The sequence below is a fragment of the Zonotrichia leucophrys genome, unplaced genomic scaffold (assembly GCF_028769735.1).
Source record: "Zonotrichia leucophrys gambelii isolate GWCS_2022_RI unplaced genomic scaffold, RI_Zleu_2.0 Scaffold_374_50397, whole genome shotgun sequence".
NCBI classification, from domain to species: domain Eukaryota; kingdom Metazoa; phylum Chordata; class Aves; order Passeriformes; family Passerellidae; genus Zonotrichia; species Zonotrichia leucophrys.
The window spans coordinates 29,389-50,397 of NW_026992579.1; the positions used below are offsets into that span (position 1 = coordinate 29,389).

A 21,009-nucleotide genomic window follows, 5' to 3' on the forward strand; every position below is an offset into this window, starting at 1 on the left:
ACCCCTCCCCAATTTAGAGGGGCGGGGTTGGGGACCCCTCCCCAGTTTTGGGGTTTGAGACCCCTCCCCAGTTTAGGGGGGTGGGGTTTAAGAACCCTCCCCCAATTTAGGGGGAGGGTTTGGGTTTGGGACCCCTCCCCAATTTAGAGGGTCGGGGTTTGAGACCCCTCCCCATTTTAGGAGCTGTGAGACTCCTCCCCAATTTCAGGGGTGGAGCCTGGGACCACTCCCCAATTTAGGGGCGGGATTTGGGTTTGGGACCCCTCCCAAATTTCGGGGGTTGGGACCCCTCCCCAATTTAGGGGGCGTGGCCTCTCTCAGGTGCGGTGGGCGTGGCCTTTCCCGCGGGGCGCGTGGCCCCTGCCGGGGGTGATGAGGGTGGGGCTTTGGGGCGGGGTCTCCTCCCCCCCCGAGCTGGCCCCGCCCCCATCCGTCACCTCCAGCTCCGAGTCCGACCCCTCCCCCACCCCCGGGGGGAGGGGCGCGGGGGGGGGCGGGGCGGCCGCGGGGGGCGGGGGCGGGGCCGGCAGGAAGAAGGGAGGGGAGGGGTAGAGCCCCGCCCCCGCGGGAGGGGGCGGGGCCAGCTTGGCGGGGTGGGCGTGGCCGTGGGGAGGGGGCGGGGGCAGCGCCAGGGCCGCCCCGCCCCCCCCCAGGTACGACCCCCACCCCCCCCAGGGGAACTCGGGCAGGGGGGCGGGGCGCCCGAAGCCGGCCCCGCCCCCCGCCCCGAACAGCGCCGGAAGCTTCGAGAAGCACGAGAGCCCTGAGGGGGAGGGGCCAGAGAGAGAGGGGCGGGGCGTCACGGGGGAGGGGTCCCGAATGGGGCCTCGGTTTCGGGGTCCCGGCCCCACCCGGGGGTCCCTGCCCACTTTGGGCGTTCTGGGTTTGGGGTCCCGTTCCCCCCTTTGGGGGTCCCTATTTTGGGGTCTCGTTTCGGCGGTTTCAGGATCCCATTCCCGCTGCCCCCTCCCCATTTCAGGGATCCCCTCCCTGTGTCCCCCTCCCCAATTTGGGTGTCCCATTTGGGGGGTCCCGGTCCCAATTCGAGGGTCCCATTCGCGCTGCCCCCTCCCCATTTTGGGGGTCCGGTTTTGGGGTCCCGTTCGCGCTGCCCCCTCCCCAATTTGCGGATCCCATTTGTGGGTGCCTCCCCTTTTCCCCCTCCCCATTTCGGGGGTCCCGTTCCGGCGTCCCTCCTCTTTGGTCCCTCCCCAATTCAGGGGTCGCCCCCTCCCCAATTCGGGGGTCCCATTTTGGGGATCCCTCTCCCTTTGCCCTCTCCCCATTTCTGGGGTCCCGTTTTGGGGTCCCATTCCCCTTTGCCCCCTCCCCATTTCGGGGGTCCCATTTTTGGGTGTCGTTTGGGGGTCCTCATCCCAGTGTTCACCCCCAATTTGGGAATCCCTTCCTGCTGCCCACCCCCAAATTTGGAGATCCCCTCCCTTTGCCCCCTCCCCATTTCGGGGGTCGCCCCCTCCCCATTTCCTCACCGTTGCCCAGGAAGGGCGGCGCCGCCCCCAGCCCCTTCTCGGGGGTCTCGGGGGTCTCGGGGGGTCCCTCGAAGAGGGGGGGGCGCGCGGGGGGGTCGGGGCGGGGGGCGCAGAACAGCGACTGCAGCGCCTGGGGGAGGGGCGAGGGGGGAAATTGGGGAGGGACCTGGGAGTGGAGACCCCTCCCCAAATTCCCCCCATATCGCACTGAAGTACCCCCTCCCCTCGCAGCCCCCTCCCCAAATTCCCCCCGTGTGTCACTGAGATCCCCCTCCCCGAAAGACCCTTCCCATTCCCTATCTCATCAATCTCTTGTAGTCCCTCTCCCCTCCATCCCAATCCCGTCACCCTCCCCACTGTAAGCCTCCCGACCTCCCCAAATTCCCTTGATCTCAATTTAACCCCCTCACCCCCACCCACGAAGCCCCCCCCAATCCATTTTCCCCCCCCCCGACTAGCCCCCCCCCTCCCAACCCCTAGCCCCCTCCCCCCGCTCCCCCCTCCCCAAATTCCGCCCCCTCACCTCGGCGGGGGCGGGCCCGCAGTCCGGGGCGGGGCAGGGGGCGGGGCCGAGCAGCAGCGGCGCCCCCCGCCCCAATTCCAGCAGCGGGTAATTGACCAGGACCACCTTGCTGAAATTGAACTTGTACGTGAAGCGCTTGCCCTTGGTCTTGTGCAGGATCCGCTTGTTGTAGTAGTACCTGCAATTAATTAATTCATTCATTCATTAGCTCGGGTAATTAGCTGGGCGGGGGGACTAGATCGTGTGGTACCTGTGCAGTGTAAAGGAATTTCTTAAAAAACAAATTTCTTAGCGAAGAAAGGGAAAAAAAAAAATCAAATTTCAATTGGTAAAAAAATCTAAATTTTCAAGGGAAACCCCCCCCACATTTCCAAGGGGAAAAAGGGTAAAAAAATCAAATTTTCATGGGAAAAATCTAAATTTCCGAGGGAAAAAATGCCAAATTTCCCAGGGGGGGGAAAGGGGAAACAAACAAATTTTCAAGGAAAAAATAAAAACGTGAAAAACCCCAAATTTTCAAAGGGGGGGGGGGGAAGGAAAACACCCAAATTTCCAAGGAGAAAAAAAGGAAAAAAAAAATCCAATTTCCATGTGAAAAAGAGGAAAAAAACCCACAATTTCCAAGGGAAAAAAAAAAGAGAAAAGCCCATGAAAAACCCAAATTTCCAAGGGAGGAAGAAAAGGGGGAAAACATCAGATTTCCAAGGAAAAAAAAATAAAGGGAAAAATCCACAAATGTCCATGGGCAAAAAAAGGGGGAAAAAACAAATTTCTGTGGGAAAAATCCAAATTTCCATGGGAAAAAAACCCCAAAAATTCAAATTTCACTGGGGAAAAAAGGAAAAAAAAGGGGGAAAATCCAAATTTCTATGGGAAAAAAAACCCCAAAAATGCAAATTTCACTGGAGAAAGCTCCAAATTTCGCTGGGAGAAAAGGGAAAAAACATTAAAAAATGAGATTTTACCTGAGGGCGCGGCTGAGCTTGTCGTAGTTCATGTGGGGCTTGCACTTGCGCACCCCCCAGAGCCGCGCCACCTCGTCGGGGTCCTTGATGACGAACTCGCCGTAGTCGCCCTGCCAGGCGATGACCTCGCGGTACTGCTCCTGCCGCAGCGCTCCAGATGAATGCCACAGCTGATCTGCCGCGGCCGGGCTGGACTCGGCCTTGTACGCCCACTCTGGGAACGCGAACCCTGATAACAGAGCGATGGTGGCATCACTGAGGTATCAGAGTGATATCAGAGTGATAGCAGTGATGTTATTGCTGGGACATTGTCAGTGTGACATCGCTCGGTGCCACAGCTGGATCTGCCGCGAGCCGGGGCTGGACTCGGCCTTGTACGCCCACTCTGGGAACGCGAACCCTGATAACAGAGCGATGGTGGCATCAGTGAGGTATCAGTGCGATATCAGTGGGATATCAGTGCGATATCAGTGCGATATCAGTGTGATATCAGTGTGATAGCAGTGCGATATCAGTGCAATAGCAGTGCGATATCACTGCGATATCAGTGCGATATCAGCATTGTCAGTGTGATATATCAGTGCGATATCAGTGCGTTATCAGTGTGATATCAGTGTGATATCAGTGCGATATCAGTGCGTTATCAGTGTGATATCAGTGCGATAGCAGTGCTATAGCAGTGTGATATCAGTGTGATATCAGTGCGATATCAGTGCGATATCAGCATTGTCAGTGCGATATATCAGTGTGTTATCATTGTCAGTGTGACATCGCTCGGTGCCACAGCTGGATCTGCCGCGAGCCGGGGCTGGACTCGGCCTTGTGCGCCCATTCTGGGAATGCAAATCCTGATAAGAGAATGATGATGTCATTGGTGACGTCATCGGTGTGATGTTGTAGTTATCAGTGTGGTAATTGTCGTCGTGACATCGCTCGGTGCCCAGGTGTGCCCAGGTGTGCCCATACCTGGTGTCCAGAGCGCGGGCAGCAGGTGCCCATGTGTGCCCAGGTGTGTCTGTGACCCTGCCGAGATCCCCCAGGTGTATCTCAGGTGTGCCCCCATGCCCAGGTGTGTCTCAGGTGTCCCCAGGTGTGCCCTTATCCCCATACCTGGTGTCCAGAGCGCAGGCAGCGGCACCGTGAGAACAGGTCGGACACGCAGGTGTGCCCAGGTGTATCTGAGGTGTATCTCAGGTGTGTCCCTATGCCCAGGTGTGCCCAGGTGTGTCTGTGACCCTGCTGAGATCCCCCAGGTGTATCTCAGGTGTGCTCCCATGCCCAGGTGTGCCCAGGTGTGCCCGTACCTGGTGTCCAGAGCGCAGGCAGCGGCGCCGTGAGAGCAGGTCGGACACGCAGGTGTGCCCAGGTGTATCTGAGGTGTATCTCAGGTGTGTCCCTATGCCCAGGTGTGCCCAGGTGTGTCTGTGACCCTGCTGAGGTCCCCCAGGTGTATCTCAGGTGTGCCCCCAGGTGCCCAGGTGTGCCCAGGTGTGCCCGTACCTGGTGTCCAGAGCGCAGGCAGCGGCACCGTGAGAGCAGGTCGGACATGCAGGTGTGCCCAGGTGTATCTGAGGTGTATCTCAGGTGTGTCCCTATGCCCAGGTGTGCCCAGGTGTGTCTGTGACCCTGCTGAGATTCCCCAGGTGTATCTCAGGTGTGCTCCCATGCCCAGGTGTGCCCAGGTGTGCCTGTACCTGGTGTCCAGAGCGCGGGCAGCGGTGCCGTGAGCAGCAGGTCGGACATGCAGGTGTGCCCAGGTGTATCTGAGGTGTATCTCAGGTGTGTCCCTATGCCCAGGTGTGCCCAGGTGTGTCTGTGACCCTGCTGAGGTCCCCCAGGTGTATCTCAGGTGTGCTCCCATGCCCAGGTGTGCCCAGGTGTGCCCGTACCTGGTGTCCAGAGCGCTGGCAGCGGCGCCGTGAGCAGCAGGTCGGACACACAGGTGCAGTCCATGGCGGGGTCACACCTGGGGGGGGAAATTTGGGGGATTTCAGGTGAGTTTGGGGTGAATTGAGGGAATTTAGGGGATTTTGGGGAATTCCAGGTGGGTTTGGGGATTTTGGGGGGACTTTATGGACACAGGGTCTCATTCAGGGGATTTTGGAGTGATTTTGAGGGGTTTTGGGGGGTTTATGAACACAGGGTCTGGTTTAGGAGGATGAGGGGATTTTGGGGTGTATTTTTGGGCTGGTTTTGGTTATTTTCGGGGATTTTAGGGTATTTCTGCACACAGAGTGTCATTTAGGGCATTTGGGGGTGAATTTTTGGGTTTTTTTATGGGATTTTTTGGCATTTCCTCACACAGGAGCCAATTTGAGATCACAGGGGGGGGTTGGGGGTTTTGGGGTGATTTTGGGGTGGATTTTGGGGAGATTTGTGGGATTCAGGGTGGTTTGTGCAACAGAGTCTCATTTAGAAGATTTTGGAGTGAATTTTTGGGTTATTTTATGGGATTTATTGGCGTTTCTGCACACAGAGTCTCATTTAGGGCATTTTGGGGTGGATTTTGGGGTTATTTTGTGGGATTTTTTGCATTTCCGCACACCGGAGCCGATCTGGGATCGCGGGGGGGTCTCGGGGCCGCGCTCCCCTCCCCCCCACGCCCCCTCCCCCCCTTTTTCCCCTCCCCCCCGGTGCCCCCCGGCTGCGGCTCCGTTTCTCCTTCTCTCGTTATTTCGTTATTTTGGGATTTCGGGATTTTCGCCTTTTTTCTCTCATCGTTAACGACCCGCGCTGGGAATTGGGGCCGGGGGCACCGCGGGGCACCGGAACCCCCCCCGGGGGGGGGATGTGGGGGGCTCGGGGACCCCTTTACAGGGGCTCGGACCCCCTTAGAGGGGCTATGGGGGTACCGGAACCCCCCTTGTGGGGGCTATAGGGGCAGGAACAGCCCCATAGGGGCAGTAGGGGCATGGACCACTCTATGGGGGCAATAGGGGCACGGGAACCCTCCCGGGGGGATGTGGGGGAACGGGGACCCCTTTACGGGGGCTCGGACCCCCATATAGGGGTACGGGAACCCCTGTAGGGGCATGGACCCCCCTATAGGGGCAACGGGGCAGGAACCCCCTTTAGGGACATAGGAGCCCCTTATAGGGGCTCGGGAATCCCCCCACAGGGGTTCAGACCCCCCTATAGGGGCAACAGGGGCACAGGAACCCCCTATAGGGGCACAGAAACCCTTACAGGGGCATGGACCCCCCTATAGGGGCAATGGGGCAGGAACGGCCCTGTAGGCACATAGGAGCCCCTTATAGGGGCAATGGGGGCACGGGAACCCCCTTTAGGGTCTCCCCAGCCCCTCTTTAGGGTCTGGGGTCTCTCTATAGGGGCACAGACACCCTTATAGGGGGACGGATGGCTGTCAAACACACAGAGAGTCCTTAAACACGCACAGACCCCATAAACACACACGGATCCTGTATAGACACAGATCCCCCATAGACACACAGCCCTTAAATACACACAGAAATCCTGTACACACACACCGATCCCCTACAGACACACACAGATCCTGTATAGACACAGATCCCCTATGGACACACAGCCCTTAAACACACACAGAAATCCTGTACAGACACAGAAATGCCCAATAAACACACACAGAGATCCCCTACAAACACAGATCCCCTGTATGGACACAGCCTGTAAACACACAGACCCCTTAAACACACACCGATCCCCCATAGACACACACGGATCCTGTATAGACACAGATCCCCTATGTGGACACAGATCCCATACAGGCACAGAGCCCTTAGACACGCACAGACCCTATAAACACACAGAATCCCCTATAGACACAGAAATGCCCTATAAACAGGATCCCCTATATGGGCACAGAGCCCTTAAACATACACAGATTCCTTAAACACACACAGATCCCATAAACACACACAGATCCTCTATATGGACACAGCCTTAAACACACACAGACCCCTTAAACACACACCGATCCCCTACAGACACACACCGATCCTATATAGACACAGATCCCCTATAGACAGGATCCCCTATATGGGCACAGAGCCCTTAAACACACACAGAAATCCCCTATATGGGCACAGAAATCCCCTATATGGGCACACGGATATCCCCTATATGGGCACACGGATATCCCCTATAGACACAGACCCCCAGTAAACACACACTGATCCCCTACGGACACACACAGAGCCCATAAACACACACAGATCCCCTATATGGGCACAGCCTTAAACACACACAGATCCCACACACAGAGCCCTTAAACACACACACTATAAACACACACGGATCCCTTAAACACACACAGAGCCCACAAACACACACAGACCCTATAGACCCACACGGACTCCACAGATCCCCTGTATGGGCACAGCCTTAAACACACACAGAGCCCATAAACACACAGAGATCCCCTATAAACACAGATCCCCTAGAAGGGCACAGCCTGTAAACGTGCACAGAGCCCTTAAACACACACAGAAATCCTGTACACACACACACAAATCCCCTATAGAAACACACAGAGATCCTATGTAGACACAGAGCCCCTTAACGTGCCTGTATGTCCACCTAAACACAACAGATCCTATAAACCACGACCACAGCCCTGTATGGACACAGCCTTAAACACGCACAGATCCTATAAACACACACGGATCCCACAGGTCCCCTGTATGGACACAGCCATTAAACACACACAGATCCTACAAACACACAGAAATCCCCTATAGACACAGAAATCCCCTACAGACACAGAAATCTCCTATATGGACACAGATCCCATACAGGCACACAGCATTAAACACAACAGATCCTACAACACACAAAATCCCATAGGACACAGAAATCTCTATATGACACAGTCCATACAGCAAGAGCCTTAACAACGCAGATCTATAACACAGAAATCCCCTATAAACACAGAAATCCCCTATAAACACACAAATCCTATAGACACACAAATCCCCCATATGCACAGAAATCCCCACACGCAGACACGGCCCCCTGTAACGCCTCCCCATTACACACACAGACCCCCCCCCCAACACCCCCAAACCCCCCCCCACACCCCAAATCCCCTTTAGAGGCCCCAAACCCCCCCCACAGACCCCCCAGTCTCCCCCTGCAGACCCCAAATCTGCCGCGAATCGTACACGGGGTCCCCCAGACCCTCCCCAAAGCCCCCAAATCCTCCCCGAGCCCCCCGACCCTTCTCAAGGCCCCCCCAACCCTTCCTGAGTCCCCCCAGACCCTCCCCAAGACCCCCACACCGTCCTCGAGCTCCCCAAGCCCCCCCAGACCCTCCCTAAGACCCCCAGACCCTCCTCAAGCCCCCAGACCTCCCCAAACCCCTCCTGAGCTCCCCCAGACCCCCAAGCCCCCTCAAGCCCCTTCAAGGCCCCCCAAGCCCCCCCCAGACCCTCCCCAAGACCACCAAACGCCCTCAAAACCCCCCCAGATCCCCTCGAGCCCCCCCAGACCCTCCCCAAACCCCCCCCGCGCCCCCCCCATGTTCGGATCAAAGCCCCCCATTGATCCGGGGATCGATCGGGGCCGGGGGCTCTGGGGGGGGCTCTGGGGGTCTCTGGGTGTTTGGGGGGGTCCTGGGGGGGGGTCTCTGTTTGGGGGGGGGTCTCCGGCGCCCGCCGCCATCGCCGCGGGTCATGGAGCAGCGCGCGGGCCGCGCTAATTGGGGCTCATGAATAATTCATGAGGGGCGGCCGGCGGGGGGAGGGGCCGTGGGAACGCGGGGGGGGCAGGGAGGGGGCTTTGGGTGGGGGGGATTTGGGGGGGTTGGGGGGGGTTTTGGGGGAGATTTGGGGGATTTTGGGGCGAGTTGGCAGGGATTTGGGGAGCTTGGGGGGGTTTGGGGGTCTCGGGGAGGGTCTGGTGGGATTTGGGGCCATTTTGGGGTGTTGGGAGGGCGTTTGGGGGCGTTTTGGGGGGATTGGGGGTGATTTGGGGCGGTTTTGGGGGGGTTTGGGGGAGTTTGGGGGGATCTGGGGAGGTTCTGGGGTCCGTGGGGCGGATTTGGGGTCCGTGGGGCGGATTTGGGGTCTATGGGGCAGGTTTGGGGGTCTGTGGGGCGGGTTTGGGGGTCTGTGGGATGTAGAGCCCCCCAGCCCCATAGAGCCCACCCAGACGCCCCCATCGCCCCCCCCCCAGACGCCCCCTCCCCTCCCGTCAATGAGCGGCGGCGGCGGCGGCGGCGGCGGGGAGTAATTAATAATAATTAATTGATAATTAATGGATGCTCGTTAGCAGCGCAAACAGCGCGGGCGGGCGGCGCCCGGTGGGGCGGGGGGCGATCGTGGGTCTGGGGTCTCTATCGGATCTGAGGTCTCTCCATTGGGTCTGGGGGCTTTCTATTGGGTCTGGGGTCTCTCTGTGGGGTCTGGGGTCCCTCCCTTCCCTCTTTAGGGTCTGGGGTCCCTCCGTGGGGTCTGGGGTCTCTCTATCGGGTCTGAGGTCTCTCTATTGGGTCTGGGGTCTCTCTGTTGGGGTCTGGGGTCCCTCCCTTCCCTCTTTTGGGTCTGGGGTCCCTCTGTGGGATCTGGGGTCTCTCTATTGGGTCTGGGGTCCCTCCTTTCCCCATTTTGGGTCTGGGGTCTCTCTCGCAGCCGCAGCTCCGCTCCCGAGGCGGCCGCGGCGGATGCGGGAGGGGGATTTGGGGAGGGGGGATTCGGGAGGGGGGCCCGGGATGTGGGGAGGGGTCCCGGGGGTCCCGGGGCCGCCACTTCAAAGCGGCGCCCGCGGGCGGCTCCGGTTTTGGGGCGGATTCGGGGGGGTTCGGGGCTGTTTGCGATCCGAGGGGCCCGGGGGGATTTGGGGAGGGGTTCGGGGGTCCCGGGGGGCTCGGGGGGGATTTGGGGGGGGGTCCGGGGGCGGGCAGGGGGCGGGGCCGCGCTAATGAGCCATTAGTGAGTGATTAATGCGGAATTTGGGGGGAGGGGGCGTGCGGAAGGGGGAGGGGCGACCCCCCGGGCTCGGTGGGAGGGGGGGGGTGTGAGACCCCCACAGAGACCCCTCCCCAAAATAAACCCCACTGGGGGTCGCAGAACGGCCCCAAAATGGCCCCAAATGGCCCCAAAATCTCCCAAAAATGGCCCCAAAAACCGGCTCCAAACTGACCCCAAAACGGCCCCGAAACTACCCCAAAAATCTCCCCAAAACGGCCTCAAAATTGCCCCAAAACTGCCCCAAAAATCTCCTCGTGACGGCCCCAAAAATCCCATAATGGCCCAAACACCACAATATCCAATCAGCCCAAACACCCAAAAATGCCCCAAAATGTCCACAAAATCTCCCCAAAACGACCCCAAAATATCCCCAAAATTGCGTCAAAATAACCACAAAAAAACACATGCCCAAAACGACATCCCAAAAATGGCCCCAAATCTGCCAAAAATCTCCTCATAACGTCCCCAAAACTCTCCCCATAACAGCCCCAAAATGGCCCCAAATGGCCCCAAACCGGCTCCAAAATGGCCCTGATATATCCCAAAAAATACGACCACAAAACGACCCCAAAATTGCCCAAAAATTGAGCCAAAATGGCCCCAAAAAACGACCCATATATCCCAAAAAATCGCCAAATACGCCCAAAATTCCCAAAACAGCCAAAACATGGCCCCAAAAATCACCCCAAAAAGGCCCCAAAATGTCACCAAAACAGCCCCAAAATGGCCACACAATGGCCCCATAACTGCCCCAAAATGGCTCCAAAATTGCCCCAAAATGTCCACAAAATCTCCCCATAATGGCCCCAAAATTGCCTCAAAATGTTCCCAATACGGCCCCAAAAATCTCCACAAAATGTCCCAAAAATCGACCCCAAAACGGCCCCAAAATGTCCCAAAATACAGCCCTGAAATGTCCCCGAAATGTCCCAGAAAAACAGCTCCAAACTGGTCCAAATACAGCCCCAAAATGGCCCCAAAACTGAGTCAAAAGGGCCCCAAAACGATCCCAGAAATCTCCCCAAAATGCCCCAAAAAACCGACCCCAAAGCTGCCCCACTGGGGCCCCAAAACAACCCCAAAATGGCCCCAAAAATGTCCCCATAACGGCCCCAAAGCTGCCTCACAATGGCCCCAAAATCACCCCAAAACAGACACAGAATGACCCCAAAACGGCCCCAAAAAATTACCCCAAAAATGCCCCACAGGGGCCCCAAAACGGCCCCAAAATCTCCCTAATATGGCCCCAAAAATCTCCCCATAACGGCCCCAAAATATCCCAAAATAGCCCCAAAATGGCCCCAAAATTACCCCGTAAAAAGACCCCAAAACTGCCTCAAAATGGCCCCAAAAATCTCCCCATAACCACCCCAAAATGTCCTAAAAAAAGGCCGCAAAACTTCCCCAAAATGGGCCCAAAAATCTCCCCAAAATTCTGCCCAAAAAATGGCTCCAAAATCCCCCAAAACGACCCCACAAATCTCCCCAAATTCCCCCAAAGCCCCCTCCCCAAATTCCCCAATTCCGGGGGTCCCGGGGGTCCCGGAGCTGCCACGTTCAGGCCCCGGCTCCATTTTTCTCCATTTTTCTCCTCTTTTTTCCCATTTTTTTCCTCTTTTTTTTCCCGTTTTTTTCCGTTTTTCTCCCCATTTTTCTTCATTTGGAGCCACTTTGGGGCTGACGCCGCTTTTGATTTGAGGCTCGGGCGGTTCCGGGGAGGGGGGACAGCGAGGGGACCCCCAGGGACGGGGGGACACGGAGGGGAGACCCCCGGAATTGGGGAAAAATTGGGGGAAATTGGGGAAAAATATTGGGGAAAAATTGGGGGGAAAACTGGGGAAAAAATGACCCGAAATTGGGGGAAAAAGGGGGAGAAAAAGGGGAAAATTGGGGGGATAAAGGAGGTGGGGGGAAACGGAAGGGGGTCCCCCCCCCAAATTAGGGGGATAAAAAGGGGGGATAGAGAGGGGAGACCCCCGGAACTGGGGAAAAAAAATGGGGAAAAATTGGGGAAAATCGGGGAAAAGGCTGGGGGAAAAAATTTACCCGAAATTAGGGAAAAAGGGGGCAAGAAAAGGGGGAGAAAATGGGAAAATTAGAGGGACAAACAGGGGGGCGACAGAGAGGGGAGACCCCCGAAACTGGGGAGGGGGAAAATGGGGAGGCGCCCCCGAAACTGGGGGAAAAAATGGGAAAAAAATTGGGGAAAAAAGGGGAAAAATTGGGGAAAAAAATTTCCCGAAACTGGGGAAAAACCGGGGGGTTCGGGATGGGTTCGGGGGCTTCCGGGGGCGTTCGGGATGGGTTCGGGGGGTCTGAACCCTACCGGGGGTACCGGCGGTACCGGGAGGGGGTTTGGGGGGTTCGGGGCGGTTCCGGCGGTACCGGGGGGCGGTTGATGGTACCAGGAGGGTTTTGGGGGGGTTCCGGTGGTACCGAGGAGGGTTTGGGGGGTCGGTGGTTCGGGGGGGTTCGGGGGAGTTCGGGGCGGTTCCGGGTACCGTGTGGGCGTTCGGCAGTGCGAGTGCTCCGGAGGCTGTTGACGGTACCGGAACGGTTCCGGCAGTGCCCGGGGCTGTTTACGGTACGGGGAGGTTCGGGGAAGGTTCGGGGGAGTTCGGTGGGTCCGGGGGTTATTTACGGTACCGGGGGGGGGTTCGGAGGGGTTCGGGGGTTCCGCGGAGCGCGCGGCCCGCATCGATCCATCGCGATCCTGTTCATTATCGTGACAGGGCGCGACTCGCGGCCGCTCCATCGACCCCCCCGAGCGGGGCGGGAGCGGGGCCGGAGCCGGGACGGCGCCGAACCGGCACCGAACCCCCGGGAATGGCGCCGAACCGGCACCGAACCGACACCGAACCGGCACCGAACCCCGGATGGCACCGAACCACCGGACGGCACAACGCACGAGCCCCGGAATGGCACCGAACCGGCACCGGACGGCACCGAACCCCGGAATGGCGCCGAACGGCACCGAACCGGCACCGAACCCCCGAATGCGCCGAACCGGCACCGAACCGCACAACGCACCGAACCGACACAAACCGGCACCGAACCGGCACCGAACTGGCAGTGAACCCATACAGAAACGGGACCGAACCAACACCGACCCCACACCGGACCCACACAGAAACAGCACCGACCACACGCAGGAACGGGACCGAACCGACACCGAACCTGCAGGAACAGGACTGACCCCACATGGGAATGGCGCCGAACCGACACCAACCCCACACAGAAACGGCACGGACCCCGTACAAGAACAGAACCGAACCGACCCCGAACCTGCACGGGAACGGCACCGAACCAGCACCGGCCCCACGCAGGAACGGCACCGACCCCATACAGAAACGGGACCGAACCGACACCGAATCCACACAGGAACGGGATCAGCCCCACACGGGAATGACACCGACCCCACAGCGACCCCACAGCGATCCCACAGCGACCCCACAGCGACCCCACAGCGATCCCGCACAGGAACGGCGCGGGAATGAGCAGATCCCGCACGGATTCGGCTCGGGAATGGCACCAAAGCCACACAGGAACGGGACCGAACCGACACCGACCTCACACCGACCTCACACGGGAATGACACCGACCCCACAGCGATCCCACAGCGACCCCACAGCGATCCCGCACAGGAACGGCGCGGGAATGACGCAGATCCCGCACGGATTCGGTTCGGGAACGGCACCGGCCCCACATGGGAATGACGCTGACCCCACACCAGCCCCACACCGACCCCACACAGATCCCAGACAAATCCCACACGGATCCCACACGGGAATGGCACCAAACCCACACCAGCCCCACAGTGGAATGGGACCCACACTGAACCCACACGGGCCCCACACCAACCCCACAGCGACCCCACACAGGAACGGCACCGAACCCACACCGAACTCACACGGGAATGACACAGATCCCACAGTGGCCCCACACAGGAACGGGACCAAACCCACATGGGAATGGCACCGACCCACACGGGCCCCACACCAACCCCACAGCGACCCCACAGAGATCCCACGCAGGAATGACACTGAACTCACACCGGCCCCACACAGGAATGGGACCGAACAGACACCGGCCCCACAGTGACCCCGAATAGATCCCACACCAGCCCCACAGCGATGCCACATCAGCCCCATACAGACCCCATACAGACCCCACACAGATCCCAAGCTCAGGACAGCATGCCCAGGGGTGTGCAGGTGTGCCCAGGGGTGCCCAGGTGTGCCCAGGTGTGCCCAGGACACGTGCAGGTGTGCAGGGCAGAGATCACGCGTGCAGGAGTGTCAGTGCCACACGCAAGGACATGCAGGGCACACGTGCACAGGTGTGCCAGGGACACGTGAGCATGCACAGATCACACGTGCACAGGTGTGCCAAGGACACACGTGCGCCCCAGCACAGATGGCACGTACACAGGTGTGCAAGGACACGTGAGCATGCACAGATCACACGTACACAGGTGTGCAAGGACACGTGAACATGCACAGATCACACGTGCAGTGCACAGGGCACACACAAGTGCAGGCGTGCCCAGGACACGTGCGCAGGTGTGTCAGTGCCACGTGCAAGGGCATGCAGGGCACACATGCACCCCAACACAGAGCACACGTGCCCAGGTGTGCCAAGGCCGTGTGAGCATACACAGATCACACGTGCAGGTGTGCAGGGCACACACACATGCACAGGTGTGCAAGACCCCAACACAGAGCACACACACATACACAGGTGTGCCAAGGCCACGTGCGCAGCAGCGCAGGGCGCACGTGAGGGTGCAGAGAGCACGTGCACACGCAAAGGCACACGTGTACCCCAACACAGGTCACACGTGCACAGGTGCGCAGGGCACAGATTGCACACATGCACGTGTGCCCAGGACACACGTGTACCCCCAACACAGGGCACACACGTGCACAGGTGTGCACGGACCACACCTGTCTGCGCACCCCCCACCCCACACCTGTGCAAACCCAAACACGCCCCCGACACCCCCACCCCAAAAACCACACGAGACCCCCTCCCCCCAAAACCACAGCCCCCTCCGGACAGGTGGGACAGGTGAGACAGGACAGGGGACAGGGGGACAGGGGGACAGACCGGACAGGTGGGACCGGGGGGTCTCTGTGGGATCTGTGGGGTCAGAGGCCCCATTGGGGTCTCCATGGGGTCTCTATGGGGTCCCTATGGGGTCCCCGCTCTGATGGATTCCCGCACTTGTCTCTCAATCTCTATGTGGTTTCTATGGGGCAGGGGTCTCTCTCTGCATCCCGGGGGTCTCTGTGGGGCCCGGGGGTCTCTCTATGGGGCCGGGGGTCTCCATGGGGTCCCTGTGGGGTCCCCGCTCTGATGGATTCCCGCACTTGTCTCTCAATCCCTACAGGGTCTCTATAGGGCAGGGGTCTCTATAGGGTCTCTCTATAGGGCCGGGGGTCTCTGTGGGGTCTCTCAGGAGTCTGAGGGTCTCTATGGGGTCCCCATGGGGTCTCCATGGGGTCCCTGTGGGGTCCCCGCTCTGATGGATTCCCGCACTTGTCTCTCAATCCTATAGGGTTTCTATGGGGTCTCTATGGGGCAGGGGTCTCTGTGGGGCCCGGGGGTCTCTCTCTCTAGGGCAGGGGTCCCTGTGGGGGTCTCTGTGGGGCCCGGGGGTCCCTGTGGGTCTCCCAGCTCTGATGGATTCCCGCACTTGTCTCTCAATCTCTATGTGGTTTCTATGGGGCAGGGGTCTCTCTCTGCATCCCGGGGGTCTCTGTGGGGCCCGGGGGTCTCTCTTTTGGGTCGGGGGTCTCTATGGGGTCTCTCTATGGGGCCGGGGGTCTCCATGGGGGTCCCTGTGGGTCCCCGGGCTCTGATGGATTCCCGCACTTGTCTCTTAATCTCCGCCGCGATCGATTCGCTATTTCCCTTTGTTGCCAGAAACTTCGATCGGGGCCGGCAGCGCCGGGCGGGGAGGGGGCTCGGGGGGCGCGGGGGGGGCGGGGGGGGCGCGCGGGGCCGTGGGGAGGGGGCGCGGGGGGGGGGGAGCGGGAAAAGTTGGGAACTCACCGCGGGGCGGCCCCGCATCGGCGCGGAGGGTCTGGGGTCTCCGGGTGGGTCGGGGGTCTCCGAGAGAGGGTCTGGGTCTCCGAGTGGGTCGGGGGTCTCCGAGAGAGGGTTTGGGTCTCCGAGAGGGTCGGGGGTCCGGAGAGAGCGGTCTGGGTCTCCGAAAGGGGGTTCGAGAGAGGTCCGGTCCCAGAGAGGGTCTGGGGTCTCCGAGGGGGTCGGGGTCCGGAGAGAGGGTCGGGGGTCCCGCACTTGAGGGTCGGGGGTTCCGGAGAGGGTCGGGGGTCGCGGTCCGGGCGGGGCGGGGGTCGCAGAGCCGCCCCTAAAGCCCCCGCTCGGAGAAGGCGCGAGGCATCGGCGGAGGAAGGTGGGGAAATTTGGGGAGGGGGGAGAGGGGGAGGAATTGGGTCTGGGGGAGAGTGGGGAGTGGGGTTTGGGAATGGGGGAGAGAAGGGGGAATTGGGGAGGGGGAGAGGGAGAAATTGGGTCTGGGGGAGAGGGGGGGATTTGGGGGGGGAGAGGGATTGGGAGTCTGGGGGATGGAGGAGAGGGAGAGGGAGAAATTGGGGGTCTGGGGGAGAGAGAGGGAATTGGGGATGGGGGAGAGGAAGAGAGGAATTGAGTCTGGGGGAGAGAGCGGAATTGGGGGTCGGGGGTCGCGGGGAGAGGGAGAAATTTGGGGTCGGTGGGATCGGGATCGGAGGGAGTGGGGATGGAGGGAACGGGAAGGAGCGGGAAGGGTCGGGGGGCGAGGGATGGAGCGAGCGGGGATGGAAGGAGGGGAAGAACCGGGGATCGGGGTCGGTGTCAGGAGAACCGGGGGCCGGTGTGAGGGGAACGGGGATGGGAGAGAGCGGGGATGGAGGGAGGAGAACCGGGGATCGGAGGGAGCGGGGTCGGTGGGAGCGGGGTCGGTGTGTGAGGAGAACCGGGGGTCGGTGGGAGCGGGGAAAGAGCGATCGGTGTGAGGGGAACCGGGATGGAAGGGAGCCGGGAATGCGGGAATGGACGGAGCGGAGATGGAAGGAGCGGGAATGCGGGATCGGAGAGAGCCGGGACGGAGCGCAGGGAGCGGGGACGGAAGAACCGGGAATGCGGGAATGGACGGAGCGGGGACGGCGGGAGGGGAAGAAGCGGAGATCGGAGGGAACAGGGATGGAGGGACCGGGACCGGGATCGGGGATGGAAGGACCGGGAATGCGGGCACGGAGGGAGCGGGAATGTGGGGATGGAGCCGGGACGGCGCGAAGGGAGCGGGGATGGAAGGACCGGGAATGCGGGCACGGAGCGGGGATGGAGCCGGGACGGAGCGCGGATGGCGGGGGGGAAGAAGCGGAGATCGGAGGGAACGGGGATGGAAGGAGCGGGAATGCTGGCACGGAGCGGGGACGGAGCGTTCGGGATCGGCGGGATCGGGAAGGGAAGAGCAGGAATGCGGGGATGGACGGAGCCGGGATGGAAGGAGCGGGAATGCGGGGTCGGAGGGAGCCGGGACGGAGCGGGAGGAAGAGCGGGGCTGCGGAGGGGATGGACCGGGGTCGGTGGGATCGGAGCGGGAAGGGAAAGGAAGCGCCGGAACGATGCGGGCGGTCGAGCGGCCGAGCGGGGGAGGAGCGGGGTCGGTGGGACCGGCGGGGATGGAGAGCCCGGGAATGCGGGGAAGGAGCCGGGACGGAGGGACCGGAATCGGCGAGGATGGATCGGGAAGGGGAGGGAAGCGCCGGGAATGCGGGGATGGACGGACCGGGATCGGTGGGATCGGACCGAGAGGGACCGGCGGGGATGGAGCGGGAAGGGAAGGAGCGGGAATGCGGGGACGGACGGAGCGGGGTCGGTGGGACTGGGGGGATTGGGGTCGGTGGGATCGGAACCGGGAATGCGGGACCGGAGCGAGCGGGACGGCGGGGACGGAGAACCGGGATAAGGGAAAGGTGCGGGATGGAGAACCGGGATGCGGGAAAAGAGCGGGGATGGAAAATCGGGATGCGGGGAGGGAAAACCGGGATAAGGGAAAGGAGCAGGGATGGAACAGGGGGATAAGGGAGGGAAAAACGGGATAAGGGAGGGAAAAATGGGATAAAGGGAGGGAAAACCGGGATGCGGGAGAGGTGCGGGATGCGGGGAAGGGTGGCGGGAGGGGCCGGAGGGAGCCGGGATGCGGGAACGGAGGGACCGGGGTGGGAGAGAAGGAAGAGGAGGAAGAGGAGGAGGAGGAGGAAGAGCGGAGCGGGGCAGGGGAGAGGGAGGAGAGAGGAACGGGGCAGAGGAGGAGGAGGAGGGAGGAAGAGGAGGAGGAGGAGAGGAGGAAGGTGCGGAGGAAGAGGAGGAAGAGGAGGAGGAAGAGGAAGGAGATAAAGGAGGAAGAGGGGGAAGAGGATGAGGAGGAAGAGGAGGAAGAGGAAGAAGGAGATAAAGGAGCAAGAGGAGAAGAGGATGAGGAGGAGGAAGGGATGGAGGAGGAAGAGGAGGAAGAGGAGGACGAGAGGAGGGAAGGAAGGAGAGGAGGAAGAGGAGGAGGAAGAGGAAGGAGATAAAGGAGGAAGGAGGTGAAGGAGGAAGAGGAGAAGGAGATGAGGAGGAAGAGGAAGGAGATAAAGGAGGAAGAGGAGAAGGAGATGAGGCGGAAAAGGGACGGAGGAGGAAGAGGAGAACGGGGAGGAAGGCGGGAAGCGGAGCCGAGGGAGCGGGGAAGAGGAGGAAGAGGAGGAGGAGGAGGAGGAGGAGGAGGAGGAGGAGGAAGAGGAGCGGGACGAAGGCTCGGGGCCGCGGGCCGGCGCCGGGGCCGGGCTTTAAGTAGCGGCCGAGCGGGGCCGGCGGATCGATGGATATAATTTTCCTCAAACTCGGAAAATAAAGTTCATCGCTGATCAAATTTGAAACCAGCTGCGGCGGCGCGGCCCGAAATGGGCTTCGATCGGGGGGGGGCGGTGGGAGGGGGAACCCAGGGACCCCCCCCCAACACGGGAGGGACACGCGTGACAAAGGGGGGGGGCGGGGGACACACGGGGGGACACCCCCAAAGTGACCTCGGAGCGTGGGGGGGGGCCCGTCCCAAAAATGAGCGGGGGTCCCCCGAAAAATGGGGTGAGAGGGGCATGACCCCCCAAAAAATATCCCCCCAAAATGTCCCCAAAACAGGCGTGACCCCCCCAAAAATGCCCCCCCAAATGTCCCCAAAACAGGCGTGACCCCCTCAAAAATGTCCCCCCAAATGTCCCCAAAACAGGCGTGAGCCACCCCCAAAATATCCCTCAAAATGTCCCCCCAAAATACACCTGAGTCCCCCTAAAATAACCCTCCCAAAGTATGCCCAAAACAGACGTGACCCCCCCAAAAAATGTCCCCCAAAATACGAGTGATCCCCCCAAAAATGTACCCCCAAGATGTCCCCAAAACAGGCGTGAGCCACCCCCAAAATGTCCCCAAAATTGCCACCCAAAATACAAGTGAGCCCCCCAAAAAATGTCCCCCAAAAATGCCCCCAAAATACTCGTAACCCTCCCAGAAAATGTCCCCCAAAATGTCCCCAAAACAGACGTGACCACCCCAAAAAATATCCCCCAAAATACGAGTGATCCCCCCAAAAATGTCCCCCAAAATGTTCCCCAAAATGTCCCCAAAATACACGTGAATGCCCCCCCAAAAAATGCTCTGACAGGGGCGTGATCCCCCCCCAAAATGTGCCCCAAAATATTCCCCAAAATGTGCCCAAAATACGCATGATCCTCCCCAAAAATGTCCCCCAAAATGTCTCTCAAAATGTCCCCAAAACAGGCGTCACCCCCCCAAAATGTCCCCCAAATGTCCCCCGACTGCATTTTGGGGAGGGGTCTCCCCCCATTTCTTGGGGGGGGTCCCAGCAGTGGGACCGCTCTATTTTGGGGCGCGGGGGGGGGGATGTCTCTCCCCTCTCCGCCTTCATTTTGGGGGGGAATTTGGGTGGGGGGGATTTGGGGCTTTTGGGGGGTTTTGGGGGCCGCAGGAAATTGGGGTGGCTTTGTGGGGGGGCTCGGGGATGATGGGGGGGGTCTCGGATCCACGGGGGGGTCCGGGGGTGCCCTTGGGGGTCCATGGGGGAATCTGGGGGTACCGGGGGGCTCCTATTTGGGGTGGGGGCGGCACGGGGGGGTCTCGGGCAGATTTGGGGGGGTGGGCTTCTCCTCCGGAGCCTCGCTCGAGTCCCCGTGGGGGCCCTTGGGGGTCCATAGGGGGATCTGAGGGTGCCGATTTGGGGCGGGGGGCTCCTATTTGGGGTGGGGGCGGCACGGGGGGGGTCTGTGGGGAATTTTTGGGGGGGTGGGCTTCTCCTCCGGAGCCCCGTGGGGTTCCATGGGGGAATCTGGGGGTACCCTTGGTGGTCCATAGGGGGATCTGGGAATGCCGATTTGGGGTGGGGGCTGCACGGGGGCATTTTGGGGGGGTGGGCTTCTCCCCGCTCCCCGTCTCGGTGTTTTCGTATCGGTGCCCTTGGTGGTCCATAGGGAATCTGGGAATGCCGATTTGGGGCGGGGGGCTCCGATTTTGGGGTGGGGGAGGCACGGGGGGGCTCGGGCAGTGTTGGGGGGTTTTTTTTGGGGGGTGGGCTTCTCCCCGCTCTCTCCCCGTCTCGCTGTTTCCGTATCTGTGGTGGTCCATGGGGGCATCTGGGGGTCCATGGGGGTCCGTGGGGAGGTGCCGATTTGGGGAGGGGGCTGCACGGGGGGGATTTCTGGGGGGTGGTCTCCTCCTCCCCGCTCTCCCTCCGGCTCGCTGTTTCGTGTGTGTGGTGATCCTGGGGGAATCTGGGGGTCCATGGGGGTCCATGGGGGGTGCCGATTTGGGGAGGGGGCGGCACGGGGGGGGATTTCTGGGGGGTGGTCTCTCCCCGCTCTCCCCGTCTCGCTGTTTCCATATCTGTGGCTGGGTCCATGGGGGCATCTGGGGGTCCATGGGGGGATCTGGGGGTTCCAGAGTGGTCTGGGGGTCCCGATTTGGGGTGGGGGGGGCACGGGGGGGGTCTCGGGCAGATTTGGGGGGGGGGGCTTCTCCCC

At 60.5% G+C, this 21,009-nt stretch overlaps 2 protein-coding genes across 2 annotated transcripts; both read right to left on the reverse strand.

The window, feature by feature from the left end:
• Positions 1 to 317: 317 nt before the first annotated feature.
• Positions 318 to 16,058, reverse strand: ERFL (ETS repressor factor like). Its single transcript, XM_064701173.1, is given in 7 exon segments — positions 318 to 763; positions 1,491 to 1,620; positions 2,014 to 2,191; positions 2,979 to 3,129; positions 3,286 to 3,378; positions 4,868 to 4,944; positions 15,983 to 16,058. Coding segments are annotated over 6 exon segments (1,062 nt in total). The 5' UTR covers positions 4,932 to 4,944; positions 15,983 to 16,058.
• Positions 16,059 to 16,569: 511 nt separating this feature from the next.
• Positions 16,570 to 18,766, reverse strand: LOC135441616 (proline-rich protein 36-like; the record flags this gene model as incomplete). Its single annotated transcript, XM_064701174.1, has 1 exon — positions 16,570 to 18,766. A coding segment is annotated over one exon (2,197 nt), but the record flags the coding sequence as incomplete, so codon positions are not given.
• Positions 18,767 to 21,009: the final 2,243 nt, after the last annotated feature.